General features: G+C 35.0%; 1 protein-coding gene across 1 annotated transcript in view; it reads left to right on the top strand.

The window, feature by feature from the left end:
• The window catches only part of Chd64 (transgelin calponin-3), a 29,965-nt gene extending 15,416 nt beyond the window's left edge, over positions 1-14,549 (top strand). Inside the window, exons 2-4 of the mRNA XM_073075728.1 lie at positions 10,982-11,118; positions 11,636-11,840; positions 13,377-14,549. Of these exons, the coding sequence (XP_072931829.1) occupies positions 10,982-11,118; positions 11,636-11,840; positions 13,377-13,547 (513 nt within the window). The 3' untranslated portion in view covers positions 13,548-14,549. The remainder of the gene's footprint in view (positions 1-10,981; positions 11,119-11,635; positions 11,841-13,376) is intronic.
• The last annotated feature ends 2,733 nt before the right edge of the window (positions 14,550-17,282 follow it).

The raw sequence follows: 17,282 nt of genomic DNA, 5'->3' as shown, positions 1-17,282 counted from the left end.
AAATGTCTGCTTTGTTTATGGATATTGTGTAATCCTATGTCTGTGACTGTCTGTCTGTAAGTATTTGGGACGATTAGCTTAAGAAGTATTATTTTTTATTTAATTTTACAAACCTATTGGAATGTAGAACAACTTAGAAAAATAAACAGATGGCCATAAAATATTACTCACCCGTCATTTTATCTATGCCGAACAGTTTGTCTGTTTCGTTGTACAAATTAATTAATGTGTTACTTAGCGATATCTAGTCCTATTTAAATTATCAGTCACGAGGTTATTGGCACCCGTTACAACCAAATTGCTAAATTAACTACGTAACTTTCGTTTAACGGTATATAAAATAATAATAAAATAGGTTGATAAGAGTTTACGGCAATAGATATTTTAACAAATTATTTAAAAAGTGTTATAGCTGTTAATATGGTAACATAATAATATAGGTATTAATATTTAAAATATTTTAAAAATGTTCGTATGTGCATTTCACCAGACAGGTAAAGCAAACCTTACACGTTATTTTTTCTTTGCATTACAGTATTTCTTAAGTATCTACTTTATATTTACATAACATTAGAATATTATTTTATTGTCTTAATAACCACGCTTTCGACAATTCAAGATGCACTAATGTCTGATTTTATGCTAGATGATACATATACACATTTCTATTTAAATTAAGTAACTGTACATTTTCTCTTTTAATTTGTATGTTTTTGGCTTGCCAACTTATGTTATTTTCTTAAGTTCCTTCGTAATACACCATCGTTTCTAGGGGAGTACTAGGTTAGCTTGCAATATAACAAAACGTTTTAGATTCCAATATAATTTTAAACTGACTTACCAAAGAACGGAGATTATCTATAAGTCGCGTATTTATTTTTAGTTCTACTACATTTATTTCTTCATCAGACAAGATGAAATGCAATTCCTTATTAAGTCGCCGCATTTACCGAGATTACTGTAGCTCTGTAATGTTTGAAGTTACAATTGTATTACTTAAATAAATTGTAACTGTGTGACAAATGTCATTTTCATATACAGCAAGTTAAATTGTAATAGCTATTAATAAAAAGGACGATAACGACAATTAAGAAGATGGAGTTGTCACATCCAATTAGTGTGATGCCCAAGGATAATGTGACGTGCTCAAGAGTGTAGCGGACGGCTTCAAGTACGACTTAAGGGTTCGTACACAAAACTGCGATGCGACGTCGCATCGCAAAAATCTGCGAGCTCCCTCGACGCATCGCAAGAACTTGCGAATTGATTCGCATCGCACAGTGGTTGTTGTTGTTGGTCACCCTGAGAGACGCTACGCCGCACGATATCGCATCGCAGCAATTCGCATCGCAATTTTCTGCGTTGCGAATTCGCATCGCGTCGCATCGCAGTTTTGTGTTCGAGCCCTTAATGAGAGGGTCTTGTTTGTTTTAAAAAGAAGATCTGTCAATAAAAATGCACAAATCAAAGACTAGAAAAAATGGACAGATAATCTAAACAAAACAAAAAATATTTAGAAATATGATGATTGTAACTTATGCGTAAACGGTAAAGTATAGCGAAGAGAGTATAATTAAAAATGTTATGATATATAACCAGAAAATGATACCTATAAATTTTGCGTTATTATATGACTTCGATACAACTGAGCTATGTATATGGCATATAACATATTTTACGATCATGTTATAAATTGAGAAATGTTTCGCGTTATTTCTTATGGGAACTATTTCACTTATTTACTCTTCAAGGTAGAACTTATTAGACATAATGGCTCTGTACCAAAACACAACATTAACATTGCTATCTCATTAGCTTACACGGTAGTGATAAGGACAGCAACACAAGCCTCAAGTTATGGAGCATTCAAATATTTAGGTCAAACGAAACATCATTACTGACCATTGCGGGCACATTTACGACATCAATCTAATGGTTTACTCTGTACAAAGTTCACAGATAAAATAGATTTACTTATTTAGTTTAAATTTCTACTTTGAGAGATAACTAGTCATTTCAAATTATGTTATTTGAAGATAAAGTTAGAGGTATTGTTAGATGTAGGCGTTGTGTGAATCGATTGAGTATTTATTGTTTCCAATTTGGAAACTCCTCAGGAATTAGTCACTGATTGCCTTACATCCATTGCTAAATAAGATGAACTAACTTGCGATTAGCTTACTGCTTTAGGTAGTTTTTTGGTATGAAAACTCTTTCCGCAAGTAAATATCTTATTAGACTCTTTACCTACATTTTGTATCCAGTTGGAAAAGTTTTTGACAAGAATTTGTCAAAATTTCTCAGCCCAGTATATCATACATCTGTCTTTACAAAAGTTAAGACGGCGACCTTAAATACACAGTAGTCAATTTTTAAATTGGGGAGAGATTGGCCATGAGTCGATGAATATTTATGAACTAAAACGAGACCACCTGATGATGGTACCCTAATTCTAAACGATACGCGTGTCGCAGGTGCCTCGACTGTCCAACTGACAGGACACAAGAAAGCACTTCCTTTGTCTTCAAACACAAATTAGATAACGGTTTAGAATAATAATGAGACGCACGAATTAGTAACCGAACGTATCGCGTTCTTCATATCACTCCGACATACCAATATAATGAGTACAATGTAGCTATGACAAGACAGTTTCAAGAAACCTTAATCATGCAAGTTACGAAACCAGTTACGGTTGTTCGTAACGTCTTCTTTCCGTTGAATACTGTCTGTGACCTTCCATTTTTATAAAAGGGAGAAAGAATGTGATTTTATGTATAAAGGGTCAGGACAACAATGTTATGTTGAATAGTTACGATTGTAATTCATCTATTTCGCGATTGAATGGAGAACTTTTTGATGGGAGAACAGTGTCAGTAAATAAAGATTACTATTTTTATCTAGTAGAAGTAACAAATGGATACTTAGCGGATTGCTTATCAAATGGATCTGTTGGGGTTCATCCAAAGTAGTGAACTACTAAAACAAAAAAGTCTCTACTTCACCGGTTGTACTAATCGGTTGAAATACTGGTAATGAGCCATGTTAAATTATGTCTGCCACATGTAGTAATTTTAAATCAAGTCTAAATTGAACTTTTTTCGTCTTGCCAAAAGTAAATATACCTGTTATTTACGTTCGTATTCTAACAAGTCTTCTAACAAGACCGCATCCGTGAAACATACTTTAGATATTTTTTTGTTGCCAAGTTTTGAACCTGAACGTGAGTCACATTGAATCCTTATGTAATTACGTCATTCCACGCTTGAACAGATATTACCCTCATAACATTATGCCTAAGATTTAGGATGCCCATCTTATGCTGCATATCCATTTAACCAATTGTTTTTTTTTTTTTTTTTTTTAATTTGATAATAAAGTCCTATATAATATGTTACACAATTTAATAATCGGAGAGCTGTTTTCTCGCCGGTTTGCTAGAGTATTTCTTTAAGAAATAAAACTAAGTACCTACAGTGTAATCAGGGGTTTTATACCGTCTTATTTTTTTCTTGCCTCCGCTCTATTACATGTGTACATTATTGAACATAATATAAACATTGAAAATAAAAAGTTGCAGTCTTCTACAAATAGAATTTTGTAACCTAGGTTACGTCTTAACAGTTACACCCGGTGGCCAGTCACGATTTGTCTTCGAGGAGCTCTATTTGCATACACGACGTTTCATCCTAATTCATTTGTAGGCGCCATGTACATAATTTTCGTATTCTACGAAACTGTTCTTATCTACGACAGTTGCTCAACTGTACTGTATGTTTCTGGGTAAATTCTTCCATAATATGTTTCTTAGGAAGTTTATTGATGTAGTTTTGTAATGAATGACCTCTTGTACTTGTAGTATTTCCTTTACATGGGATAAATAGGACAAATTCGGTACGGACAACGAAGGAAATTGTAATTTAGGACAAATTTACTTATGGGGTTACGTGTAGACTCTTCACGACACGAATAGCTCAATGGACACACCACTGAACTAATCTATCAACGAACTAAGATCCTGATCAGTGTCTATTCTAGACCAAGTAGATCAAGTCGATGTGTCTTTGTATGTCCAAGTAAGGTCTCTTCCCAAAACAGAAAATATTTATCGATTTATCGCAGGTAGAGGTTTACGGAGTAAGTTACAGATTTGATAAAACGGTCCACTTGTTCTTACACCATGTCCATTAATATTACAATCAACTTTCCCTTGAGCTTACTTAGCCTGTAAAGGCATTTTAAGACAGTCTTAGACTTTCTAAGAGTTTCTATTGGAAACCTGCCAGACTCTTAGCCGATTTAAAAATCCCCTAAAAATCTCCAACAATCGTCATTTTTATTCACCAAATTTTGGTCTGACCTTTTATCGTAATATGTCAATGTCAATGTTATTACCGATAATAATTTTTAATAAAATTACATATTAAAAAAGGCATATCAATAGCCAAAGCAGATAGTCATATCTGCATATGGTTTTCCTGTTATATGTCAATCCTGGTGGGAATATCGCTGAATACCTATAAGGGACTTTTTCCTATCACACGAGTTACTTGGTTCAGGCGCTAGGACAAAAAATGCCTATAGTTCAACCGGGGAAGAACCATCGTCACACCTATTTATTACCGTGAAGCAATTCTTACATTTCGGTAGAAGTGGATGCTGACTTACATATAAACCGACTATAGCAGTTGTCAGAAGTGTTAATGCATCTATGATTTCCTTCAGATAGAATCCCGGAGTTGGTTACAGATAGGGGAAACAACACACTTACCATCAGGTGGACTACAAACTTCCTGTTATTTCTATCTTATAGAGACTAATATGATTTTTGTATAAAAAAAATAGAACGTGTATTAATAATATCAGTAAATATATCATTGTATTGATTAGGTACATATTTATAGTTTCTTTACCAAGGAAGCGTCTTTGCCAACAGACACCATTTCGAGTGTAAATATCGTAAAACTGGCGCCAAGAGACTTCGCTAAAGCAATTTGGGCAAGCAATAAACGAGAAATCCAGTTAACCTAGATCTGTAGATGTTCTACCTAACCTATAAGCTCAGACCAAAAACATAGACTTCGCCTTTCAATAAAATGTTGACACGTACCACATGTTGCTGATTTAGCACGAATTACGTACACATATTACTAATAGTGCCAATTGTGTTTCACATAAGGGAGCAACTTGGCAAAGTCGTCACTTTGTAGTATGATAATAAATGCTAGATAAAATATCGTTGCGTACACATCACAAGCTTTATACATTCACGAATCTACGATCACACTCAAAGTAACTTAAATTGTCAAATTGTTGGTTAAAGGGTTTTGTGAGGCGTTATCTCTACTTTTGGTCTGAGGTAGACCACAACTTATGATAAGTAATGCTTAAGTAGTTGACATTGCTCACTATAGGTATTCCATTTATGAGTAATTTTATCGACTACTGCCTTCGTAAACCAATTCCTATAACTCATGACTATATTTTATAGAACATAAGGCCGACAATTTTCCTTCCCATTAAAATTTATTGCTAAAAGTATTATTTAATTTCACAACAGATTGGCGACATATTTTTTCGTATTAACCATTTGTCAACAACGTTGGTCCAGTGTGGAATGAGATCATCATGAAGTATTTAATAATTTCACGTTCTTCATGATATTTTTCCTCATCATAATTAGGGGGTTAATTATTAATTTCTAAATATTATTTGTCTAATATATGGGTAATGTAATGAGAAAGGAAAGAACTTTAACAAGGGTGGAGCCAATGAAAACGTTCAAAACTAAAATAACTAAACTAAGTTTAACCTATCCATAAGATTTAATAACATCAAAGATTTAAGCAGTTTAATTTCAATCATCCATTCAGGGCCGGATTTAAGGGAGGGCAACCGGGGTGACAGACCCGGGGCCTCCGCAAAAGAGGGGCCCCACAATAGAGACGTCGGACTTTTTTTTAATTCCGACTAGTAAACACTAGTAAAAAAATATATATCTTTTCCTTTGATATTTTTTCGCTGTTTTACCTTTATCTACAGTACTTTGTACAAACATGAATACTAGAAGAATCTTACCTGCGTTTCACAATAAAATATTTATTGAAAAACTCAACTGAAAAAATTGTTCATTTTATTCGGAAAATAATTTGGGGCCAGGGCGCCTCCACTCCTTTGTTACCCCAAGGCCTCTAGACCTCTAAATCCAGCCCTGCTTCTATTACCGTCACTTCAATGATAAAACGAAGCTCTTTCCCACTATATTCATTTACTAAGTAATACTTGACCCTGGTTGCGCAGTTTCGATCCGCGAAATATTCCCGGGGAATATCTAGGTCAGTGGGTCACATCACGCCCAAAACGGGGAATTGGAACGGATGGCAAGTTGGTAATATGCTCTGAAGGTGGTACTCGTAGAACCCTTTGTGGTTTAACTCCGCTGGCGCCACCGCCACACCTAATTCTACCTCATAACAGCAGTGTTTTAAGAGCTGCTGTGTCTTTGTTTGAAGGGCGTGGTAAGGGAGACATACTTATCCAAGGCGTTTCAGCTTAGTCCGCAGGGGTCCTCAGTGGCGCATCTGTGGCCGACCTCAGGAAGGAATATCTAATCCTACCTGGGGTTGATTTCAGACGTCCATGGGCGGCAGTAGCCACTTTCCACCAAGTGGACTGCATTCTCGTCTGCTACTCCTGTATTATGTTAAAAAATATATATTAAACTTTCTTTTACGTGGGAAAACCCTTCATGGGTTCCTCTCAGCCGCTGAGGCAGCGGAGAGGATATGCCGGACTCCTTCGGCCTCCTATGGCCACATCCGGGCCTATCTCGGTTCGGATGAAGTGGAGCTACTCCATCCCATCTTTAAGCCACCTCATGCCTTGTTGATTTGACGCAAGACACCCCTGTCCCGATTGTACGCAAAATAACCCGGAGAATTATCTAGGTCAGTAAGTAGGTCACGCCCAAAACAGGGAATTGTAACGGAAGGCAAGTTAGCAATATACACCGAACGTCCTAACGCCCTGTTATCAGTGACCTTGGTTGCATAAATGTATGTATTTCCTCAGTCACACATTAATATTATGGTGTTACTAGGGATGGCAGTTCAAGTTATTTTATATTTAAAAACTTAGTCTCGCTTGTGGTTTATTCTTACATTTGTGTATCAATAATGTATGCTTAAATTACTTAAGTTATAGGTAACTGATTCGTTTAAATTTTACGTACCTACTACTTAAATAATAAGCAATAAATAATTAAATCATTATAAACAAAATATTTTTGTGAAGTTATCACAATAAAAAACATTGGGTAAATATTGTCTTTATTAAATTTAATACCAAACTACTTATTAATAATTAATACTTTATTTTAGCATCTGCGTTTGTAAATCACCGTGTACCTTTGTATTTTAGAAACTATAACGGATAATTTTAAATTTTACTTTTTTTTATCACGTTATTAAATATTTGCACGGTCAGTGTCACGCGTTCAGCAGTTGTCACGTCATTTCTTTTAATATTCGTAAATACACATTGACAGCCCTATTGTACCCTACTGTATTCTTATATAGTTGTGTGCACTATGGTATCACGTTTCGGTTCCGACTTAGCTAGTCTGAGCCACTGTTTACATTCTATGTGTGTACCTTATGTATATTATAATAGCTATGTGTGCTATACTCACATGATTAGCCAAGCTAAAGTATCGATTACTATTGTTAGCGTATAAAATTCACATCTCGATTTCAAAGGAAACTATAAGCGAGTAGAATCTTTAATTGCACTTGATGTATTGTTTTATTGGCAACAGTTTTATTTCTTTGTAAGATATTATTATTAACGAGCTTTTACCCGCGACTTCGCTCGCGTTTCGAAGTAATATTTTCATCCCCTATGTTATCGCCTTCGGGATAGAATTGATCAATATCCTTTCTTAGCGGATGCCTACGTCATAACATCTACCTGCAAGCCAAATTTCAGCCCGATCCGTCCAGTGGTTTGGGCTGTGCGTTGACATATCACTATGTCAGTCAGTCACCTTTGAGTTATATATATTTAGAAAAGATAGACATTAGGATAAAACTATTTCATGAGTTACTTTTTGGAAATTTATTACGTAGCAAACGCGCACATAAAGCGCCTATGTTAAAAACGCGATGGTAAGTGGCCACTATCGCACCATTTTCCATTTGAAGGGTGTGGTAAGGGAGACAGACTTTTCCGAGGCGTTCCAGCTTAGTCCTCAGGGGTAGCGGCACATCTGTGACCGACCTCAGGTAGGAATATCTAACCTATCTGGGGTTGATCACAGATGTCCATGGGCGGCAGTAGCCACTTACCATCAGGTGGACTGCATGCTCGTCTGCTACTCTTATATTATAAAAAAAAATCCATACATTCCAGCTTTTCCATAAATGGTGTTAAAAAAGTTCTACCATTCCCAACCAGAAAGCCAATTGCTAATTTTTACAGTCCTTGCTTCCAAATTAAGGGTTTTTTTTTTAATAAAGTTCTATCCCCAATGAAACGACCTTAACGGGTTTATTTCTTCAAAAACGGTGAAATAACTATTCTATTATTTTCAATCTGTAATCAACTAATTAGGATTGAAAGTTCTACTTGAGGTCGACAGATGTGTTGTTACCTTGAACGTTAGGACGTTAAAGTAGGCTTCAGGTCAACCATATGCGTTGGTACCTCTAGGACTAAGTTGGGACAACTCGTGCTACTGCCTCTCACTTATTATATATTTGAAACCAGAACAAATGCTTCTAAGACTTTTGGTAAACACAAATTTTACACCTAAAGTCAAAGTCAGAGTTGACGGGGTAGGATCACATTTAAGTTTACCTTTGATAAGTTTTATAATAATTAATTATATTTAGAGTGGAGGAATTTTAGAAAAGAAATACGATTTGAATTTTAAACTTAAGTAATTAAAGATGCTAAAATATCAATCTTATGTGCAAAAGCATTCTGAAAGCTTGACGAAAATCTGAAATAAGTTCACAAAATATTAAAATAATAATATAAAATATAAAAGCAATATACGACAGGTCATTGCAACGAGAAGTTCTACTTAGTTTTAATATAGGTAATTACTTAATTATTTCTAAAATTCCTTATCACTTTGTTTGTCTATCATCTTTGTTTTGCTCCAATAGAGTCACCTATTACCAGTCATTTTAATGAATAAGATATTAGTGGAAAATTTACTGATATGTGAACTAGTTTTATAACCTATTTAAGTGTCATATTTTATTGTCTGTTTCCTAAGTAAAAATAAAATAAAAATAAATAAAGGTGTGTGAAGACTACCAATACGCTTTTGGCCAGCGAGTTAGAATCTAAACCGCTCCGAGAGGCAAAATGCTTTGCAATAGAACAATAACGACTTGACGTGACAAATTAAAAAACCGTAACCTCAGCTAACGTAACTTAACACTGACACGGAAGAAAAAACATAATACGATAACAATAGTTACCTGCTATCAATACATATGTACTTGTGGTTACTCGCAAATGGTTGCAACTGCTTGGGGCAGTGGATATCGTAACCGCAATAACTATCCGTCTAACCGCCGCTAACAGTGTCCTTTAGTCTATTTATTTCATTAGTTACATTTTATAACCGATGGTTATAATTGCTATTATGTAGTAACTATAATACTCGTGTAGTCCGCGTAAAACTGCTAGTCCGCTCTGAATATAGAAATGAATCGCGTCGCCATAGCAAATTGTATGACTACACCTTCTCGCGACAACTTCAGAACGGACTAACAGTTTGGCGCGGACTATACGTATCTAATAATATCTCTGCGCTAATGCATAGGTATGATTTGTAATACATAATAGTAAAAGGATATAATATAATTGATGTTAGCGTAAGATCCTTATACAATTGATAGACGTCTGTAACTCATTTTAAATCGGTCGGTTGTATTTTTATAACAAAAAATACAACCGACTACAAAGTAAAAAATAATTGAAATAAATGTTGATTTTGTACATAGTTCTGAAGTCGGCGCTCATATTGGACACGCTGTTGATGTCGTTATCCGACGAAATATATTGAGATTACGATTATTTAGAGTTCCCCTCGATTTCTCTGGTCTGCCATCATCAGACTCTGATTTCCTTATTATGGGACCACCTTAGAAATATCTTTTTTCTAACAAAAAAAATCATGATAATCGGTTCATAAACAACGAAGTTATCCGCGAACAAACATAAAAGAAACATATATACTGTCGAATTGAGAAACCTCCTCCCTTTTTGAAGTCGGTTAAAAAATGACAAGAGTTCTTGAAGCTTACAGTATGAGACTCGAAATCACTAAACGCCTGAGTTTGTGAGTTAACAAACATTGCATATTTCGTGAAAATATTGTTATATGCAAACATTTGTCTTTGTATGCGTTTGACAAAAGCTAGCATTCGCCAAAATAAGAACCAATTATTTTTGCACAGATTCGCCTCCGCTCTGCTTCGTACCTGAAAGCGTACTCAACAAAACACAATAACAACCAATTTCAGCTAGAGTATTGCAATACTCATTTTATTAATTAAGAATCTAACATGTACAATAAAATGATAAAGCAAAACAAAGATAAAAGCATCACAGAAAACCTACAACTGTATAATAATAATCTTTATTTTACAAAAATTGTATATGATACATAATAAATTAAAAAATCAGTGATAGCCTAGTTGTTAAGGAACTTGGCCTCGTGATCGAAGGGTCCCAGATTCAAATCCCAGACCTCTGCTTTTTCACAGCGCGCTGGACAATGGCCTGATCCTTCTCATTCAGAGAGGAGACCTGTGCCCAGCAGTGGGACAATAATGGGTTGATGATGATGATAATAATAAACTAGCTTTTAGTGTCAACTCAATATTTTAAAAGGCATTGTCTGCCGTGGTAGGTGCTACCGTATATGAACTAGTATTTACTTGAATATCTTCTATCTTTTCAGATCAACAGCAAATACAGCGAGGAGTTAGCGGAGGAGTGTCTGGAATGGGTGCGGCAGATTACGGGTGAACCACAGAACACTTCTGGTGACATGGACAACTTCTATGAAGTACTTAAAGACGGCACATTACTTTGCAAGTACGTATTCAAACCTTATACAATTTTTTTTACGAGCGGAAACCTTCAAAAGGAACCCGACGCCGTAGGTGCGACGCCGGGTTATGTGGGATTTTTACCGCACTAAAACCTTCCCGGTGGCCGTCCTCCGTTTTGGTGCAGAACTCCAAGATCTTCGATGAAACCCAATCGTGGTCCTCAAAGCAATTTACGCTCTTCCCACATAATCTGCTGATTACAACAGCAAACCACAACGGCATTCCCAGTGTCGCTGGCTGGATGGTTTACGCTTCCACTCTTACCGTTCGCAACCCCGGAAGCCCCCTTTTAATCGCCTCTTACGACTTTACGAAAAATCAAGCCCGAAGGTAATGCAGATATGGTTAAAATTTGTTTGAAAATCGTCAATTTTGAAGCAAACATTACAAAAGTTTGTATTTGTTTTTCTGGCTAAAAATAATGATATGTCAATTTCATTTTCTAAGACGCTATTGAAGAATATGAGCTATAAATTATTATCCCCGTTCAAACATTCCAGGCTTGCAAACGGCATCCAAGCGGGGATCATCAAGAAAATAAACGTTTCCAAAATGGCGTTCAAGTGCATGGAAAACATCAACGCGTTCCTGGAAGCTGCGAGGCAACTGGGCGTTCCGGCACAAGAGACATTCCAGACTGTTGACCTATGGGAGCGACAGAATCTGAACTCTGTTGTCATCTGCTTGCAATCACTTGGCAGAAAGGTTAGACTCCAACTTAATAGTTTTTAAACTTTCTCAATTTTTTATAATAAGGAAGTAACAGGACATACGCTCGTAAGCTGATAATGCTGTCTGTAAGTAGCCAGTGCCGCCCATGGATATCTGTAATCAACAGACAGGATGAAAGTCCTACCTAAGATCGGCCCCAGATTCGTTGCTACTCGTGAGCATGAGTTAGAACGCATTGGATAAGTATTAGACGTACTTATCGTGGGTGCTTCGAAGAAGCGCAGACTAGTACCTAAACACATACTCTAAATATAAAACAGAGTTAAACAGCTGTACGGTGGCCATTGAGGCACGTAGCTCATTATTTTTAAGAAGCAGTAAGTCTCAAGAAACGTAGGAATTACGGAGGAATAAGTTTCAGGTTACATTCCCGGTGGGAAATGATTAGTTCTGAACTTGATGTCTCCATTTAAAATGAGGCAGCTTGGACGTATTTTAGAGCTATTTTTATGCTTTAAAATACATGTGTCGTGTTAATTTCTTTTTCTTCTTTAATTATAAAGCTGGGTATAAAGTCTATCGAGTTCGAGGACGTAAACACTTTATGGATCTCAAAAACCTGTTTTAAAGATATGTAGTACCTATGTAGTGGTGTACGCAAATGTATAAACCTTACCTTTTTCTTATTATGAGTTGTAATCAGGGTAAAAAAGCAGCCTTTAATAGAACAAAACAATGTAAGGAGATCGTTCTTTAAACTAAAAAGCCATCATCATCTTAAATGAAACGATGCGCGCGAAACCTTCAAACGTGCCATCTGTTTATATTGCCTTATCGTGACAATGATCTATAAGGAAACAGAAATGCGAAGCATGCAAATTAACGATGCCACATATTGTGAGAACAGTGTGGAATGTATTTGTTCAATGCTGTCGTCATATTACACATTTTAATACCAGAGCAAAGAAGCAGTTTGTGCACAGCCTTAATTACTAAAATAATTAGAACCACAGACCTACAAACACAGGTCTGTGATTAGAACGATGACACATTTAACTGTGACTATTAATATAATGTTTACTCATAATACCTGTTAGACTAAAAAATATAATCTCATTACTTTGAAATCTACATTTATGAGCGGTTGAAAAACCCAGTAATAGTAAATACTCAAAAAAATAAGTAAACTATTTTTTATCACAATTAGCAATTTGATTCTATTTGAGTTTACCCGGGCTAACATCTAAATAATTCATTTTAGGTCACTTTTTAGATATGTCTTTGTATACAACTTGGACAGGCCAAGGCTGAGCGCATTAGATTATAGCACCATCATAATCATAGTAAGATTGTATGTGAAAAATATTTTTCAAATCGAACATAATGTTGATTACAAATGCCCCACTATTCTCGAGGACTTTCTCTATCGTATGTTCAAATCAATCCAAAACTAAACATTGCTAGACTGTTTTCCAAAAATAGGTGTCATGTGCCACAGCCACTACGAGAGTTTATTTTAAAAAGTACACTAACTATAAAATAATAATACACTATTTATCAATATTCCAGGCGGGCAACTTCGGCAAGCCCACAATAGGACCCAAAGAGGCGGAGAAGAACGTCAGACACTTCACGGAGGAGCAGCTCAGGGCTGGACAGGGCGTCATCTCTCTACAGTACGGCTCGAACAAGGGCGCCAACCAGAGCGGCATCAACTTCGGCAACACAAGACATATGTAAACAACGCACAATATAAGATTAACAATCTTTATGACAATTTTCAGTCTTCTGATAAAAAATAACGCTATTTATAATTCAAATTAACAGAATCGCGCGCCATAATCGATTATCTCGCTCCTATGAACCGAGTGACTCGGCTATGATAGTCACGGATTCGCGAAGTATTTTATAACATAATCCAATAGATTGTTCACGACTAGTTGGTTCATCTAGACAACTTATTTAGGAACTCTTAAGCTCTGTACTTATTACATTGAAGTCAATATTTACGACGTAAGTATAAGAATAAAAAATTAAGGACCACGTTAATGTTTGTACCTATTTTAAATTCTCAATTCGAATCTCTTGATGCATCTTCTGTCCTTACGACCAATCTTCGTAGAGTTCGTAATTTGTGTAATTATTATCATTCCGGAATCATTCCATTACTTTGGAATTTATTTTTGTACCTATTTTATATTTTAGAAAATGTTTTCTTGTAAACATCCTTTATAAATTTACTAGACATAAGTGCGGTAATTCGTTAAAATTATTACCAGTAAATGTTCAAATATTGTATGAAATAGGTGTATGTGACACAAATTTTGCATTTTAATTTCAATGTGCCAATTGCATTCCAAAAGCCAATGTATTCGACTTTATTATCTATGTACGTGCTTAAATTAATCGGACTCTTATTTGTGTAATTATTAAAATATATATTATACAGAATAATCGTGCCTTCAGGCTCCAAAGGGGTTATCAATTTGTTCTCCGAAGGTGACTAACATTGCTTTTAATCAATCAAGATTATCTTGATTCCTTATTTATTAAAATTAAAAAAATAACTATTCATTCCATATTATATTTATTGTGTTTTACACACTGTGATTAACTTTTATGAATAGGTACATTCTATATTCTTATAGCTATGTATTTGATGCGTAATGTTAGGTCTGTAAGTTTCATAAAGTTAATTCGGCTTTGTGGAAGTACGTAGAATAAAATAAGTTATGTATAAAATTAGTTTTTTTTTATTACCCATTCCCACATTAATCATGTTCTCAATAATACATCATTAGATTTAATATCTCAATTGTGTAAGATTTGTCATTATTTTGAATGGATCTTGGATAATGACTAGTAGATTTAATAATATAAAGCTACCTTCGCACTAGGAAATATCGTTGGCGTAAAGGCAGGAGTATATTTTGATATAAAGCATATTATTATGTTATATACAACTACTGAGTTGACAATTATTAAATTGCTCTTTCTCATCGTCTTTCTCACTGTAATATAATGATTTAATTCGAAATTACGTGATTTGAAACTAACTTAATTTACCTATCTATGGTAGGCATTGCAAATTATTGTTAATTCAAGTCACTTCTACTCTACATAGTAATCTATTTTTTTAAGTTATGTACCTACCTACTTGATTATGATCCTGTCTACCATGTATATGCTATGCATGTTTTGCACATAATCATCAACAACCCATTACTGTCAAACAGCTGGGCACGGGTCTCCTCTCATAATGAGAAGGATTAGGCCATAGTCCACCGCGCTGGCCAAGTGCGTATTGGTAGACTTCACATACCTTTGAGATTTTTTTTTAATAAATCTCTCAGGTATGCAGGTTTCCTCACGATGTTTTCCTTCACCATTTAGCAAATGATATTTAATTTCTAATACGCACATAACTTTGAAAAATCAGAGGTGCGTGGGATTTGAACCTCGGACCCGCCGATCGAGAGGCCGAGTTTCTTAATCACTAGGCTATCACAGCTTGATTTTGCATATAAAATAGTTATTAATTTTTTTCAACATAAATAGTAAGATTACAACGTCATCTACTATACATTTCAGAGAATAATTTACACGTAATGAGTTATCATATATTTCGTTTTTTAGTAAGAATATAGATGTCGCTCTACTCCATAAACACTCTTGCTTCAAAGAGGCAAATATTAAAAGTCATCATAAGTTGACCTTTTTATTTTTTGCATTAATTAATCATAATTATGCTTTCTAAGTAATAAAAAAAATTATGTTTGTTGTCTTTGGATATCGGGTATCGAATTTGAATTACTTACAGTAAAAAACAAATAGTACTTAGATAAATGTAGGTGAATGAACATCAAACTTTTAAATAAAACAAACAAGATTACATATGTACTTTTTTATAATATAAAAGAATAGTATAAAAAGAATCAGACGAGCATGCAGTCCATCTGATGGTAAATGGTTACTATCGCTCTTGGACATCTATAATCAACCCCAGATAGGACCTGAGGTCGGCCACAGATGCGCTGCTACCCCTGAGGACTAAGCTGGAACGCATCGGAAAAGTATGTCTCCCTTGCCACTAAAGACCAAGATGGACCATGATATCTACGACCTGCTATTTACAGATATTATGATAAAAATAAATATAAATCACTTTAAGATAATATATTATATACAAAAAATATAAATAAGTACTGATGTCATCAGTACGTAAGAGAGACATACCGAGTAAATAAGTTACATAAGACCGCTAAATATAAGCTACATATTACGAGTACTAGGTACTAGTCCTTCAGTTCATGTGCTACTAATATGGGTTTCAGAAAAGTTTATGAAGATTAATTAATCATCAGCAGCCGATTAATTCTGATCGGTGTCTACCTACTGTACTGTCCCTACTGCCAGAATAGGAAGGGTTAACGCCAGTGGTCCACATTAGCTGACTTCATCTCCCTCTCAAACCATTTTGGAGTACTCTCAGGCTGAGATAGCTTAATGATAAGGAACTCTGCATCTCGATCGGGGGCTTCATGATCCACCTTATGAGTATTCGTTGTTTCATTTATTATCCATTTATTCATTAATTATGATGGGCAACTAATTTTGTCCCCTCCCTAAGCCATTAAATGATTATAACGTTAATTAAGGCACTATCAATACCATTAACATTTTATTTTATGTATTTTTTACGGGTTCCGGACAAATTTAATTAGTTTGGAGTAGGTAGTTAACCCATTTGGTTACCACGCTACGCATGATGACAGACAAAGGTTAATTAAATTAACCATGAAATTATCACGTGACCGATACCCCCAGTGAAGCCTTATCAGCTTACGACATTTGATAACCTAAATTAAGTGTAAGAATCATATTTATTATTCTTATTTATAATAATATAGGAAATCCTCGTTGGCTAAGTTGATAACTTGTAGTACTTAAGTAATTGGGTCAATTAATAAGGTTTCTTTATCACTTTTAATTATGTTCAAAACGTTATATGCTTCTCCAATTATTACTTATACCATAAATCACATTTTAATCTAAGTATATCGTTTATTTAGATATGTAACTTTATAAAGTTGGGATATTTTATTATAACTCGGTCGTCAATCCTTTACTGTCCCACTCCTGAGTAGGTACGTGTCCCTCTCAAGGCGACAGGGAGTTTTGGGCCATAGTGCCCATAGTGCGAATTGCTAGACTTTACATGCGTTTGACTTTTTTAAAGAACTCCCAAACGTCTAGGTATCCGCGCTATATTTTCTTAAAATTTGTACCCTAAATTAAAAATGATAATATGCGCCATTCTCCATATCGATTAGTTTTAAGTGCATCATTATATGCATTAATGACCGTAAGCGTAAGTGCCCCTTGTTATTTTATTACAAAAATAAAATTGTAATATTATTTTTGAACATAATGTTTTATCATCTGTTTTCTGTCATCAAGATTGACAAATTGATA

Source organism: Epargyreus clarus, unplaced genomic scaffold, assembly GCF_041222505.1.
Source record: "Epargyreus clarus isolate Ecla_fem2 unplaced genomic scaffold, WU_Ecla_fem_2.2 ptg000008l, whole genome shotgun sequence".
Lineage (NCBI taxonomy): Eukaryota > Metazoa > Arthropoda > Insecta > Lepidoptera > Hesperiidae > Epargyreus > Epargyreus clarus.
Note: the sequence above shows the minus strand (reverse complement) of the source record. Positions and strands in the feature narration are given on the sequence as shown.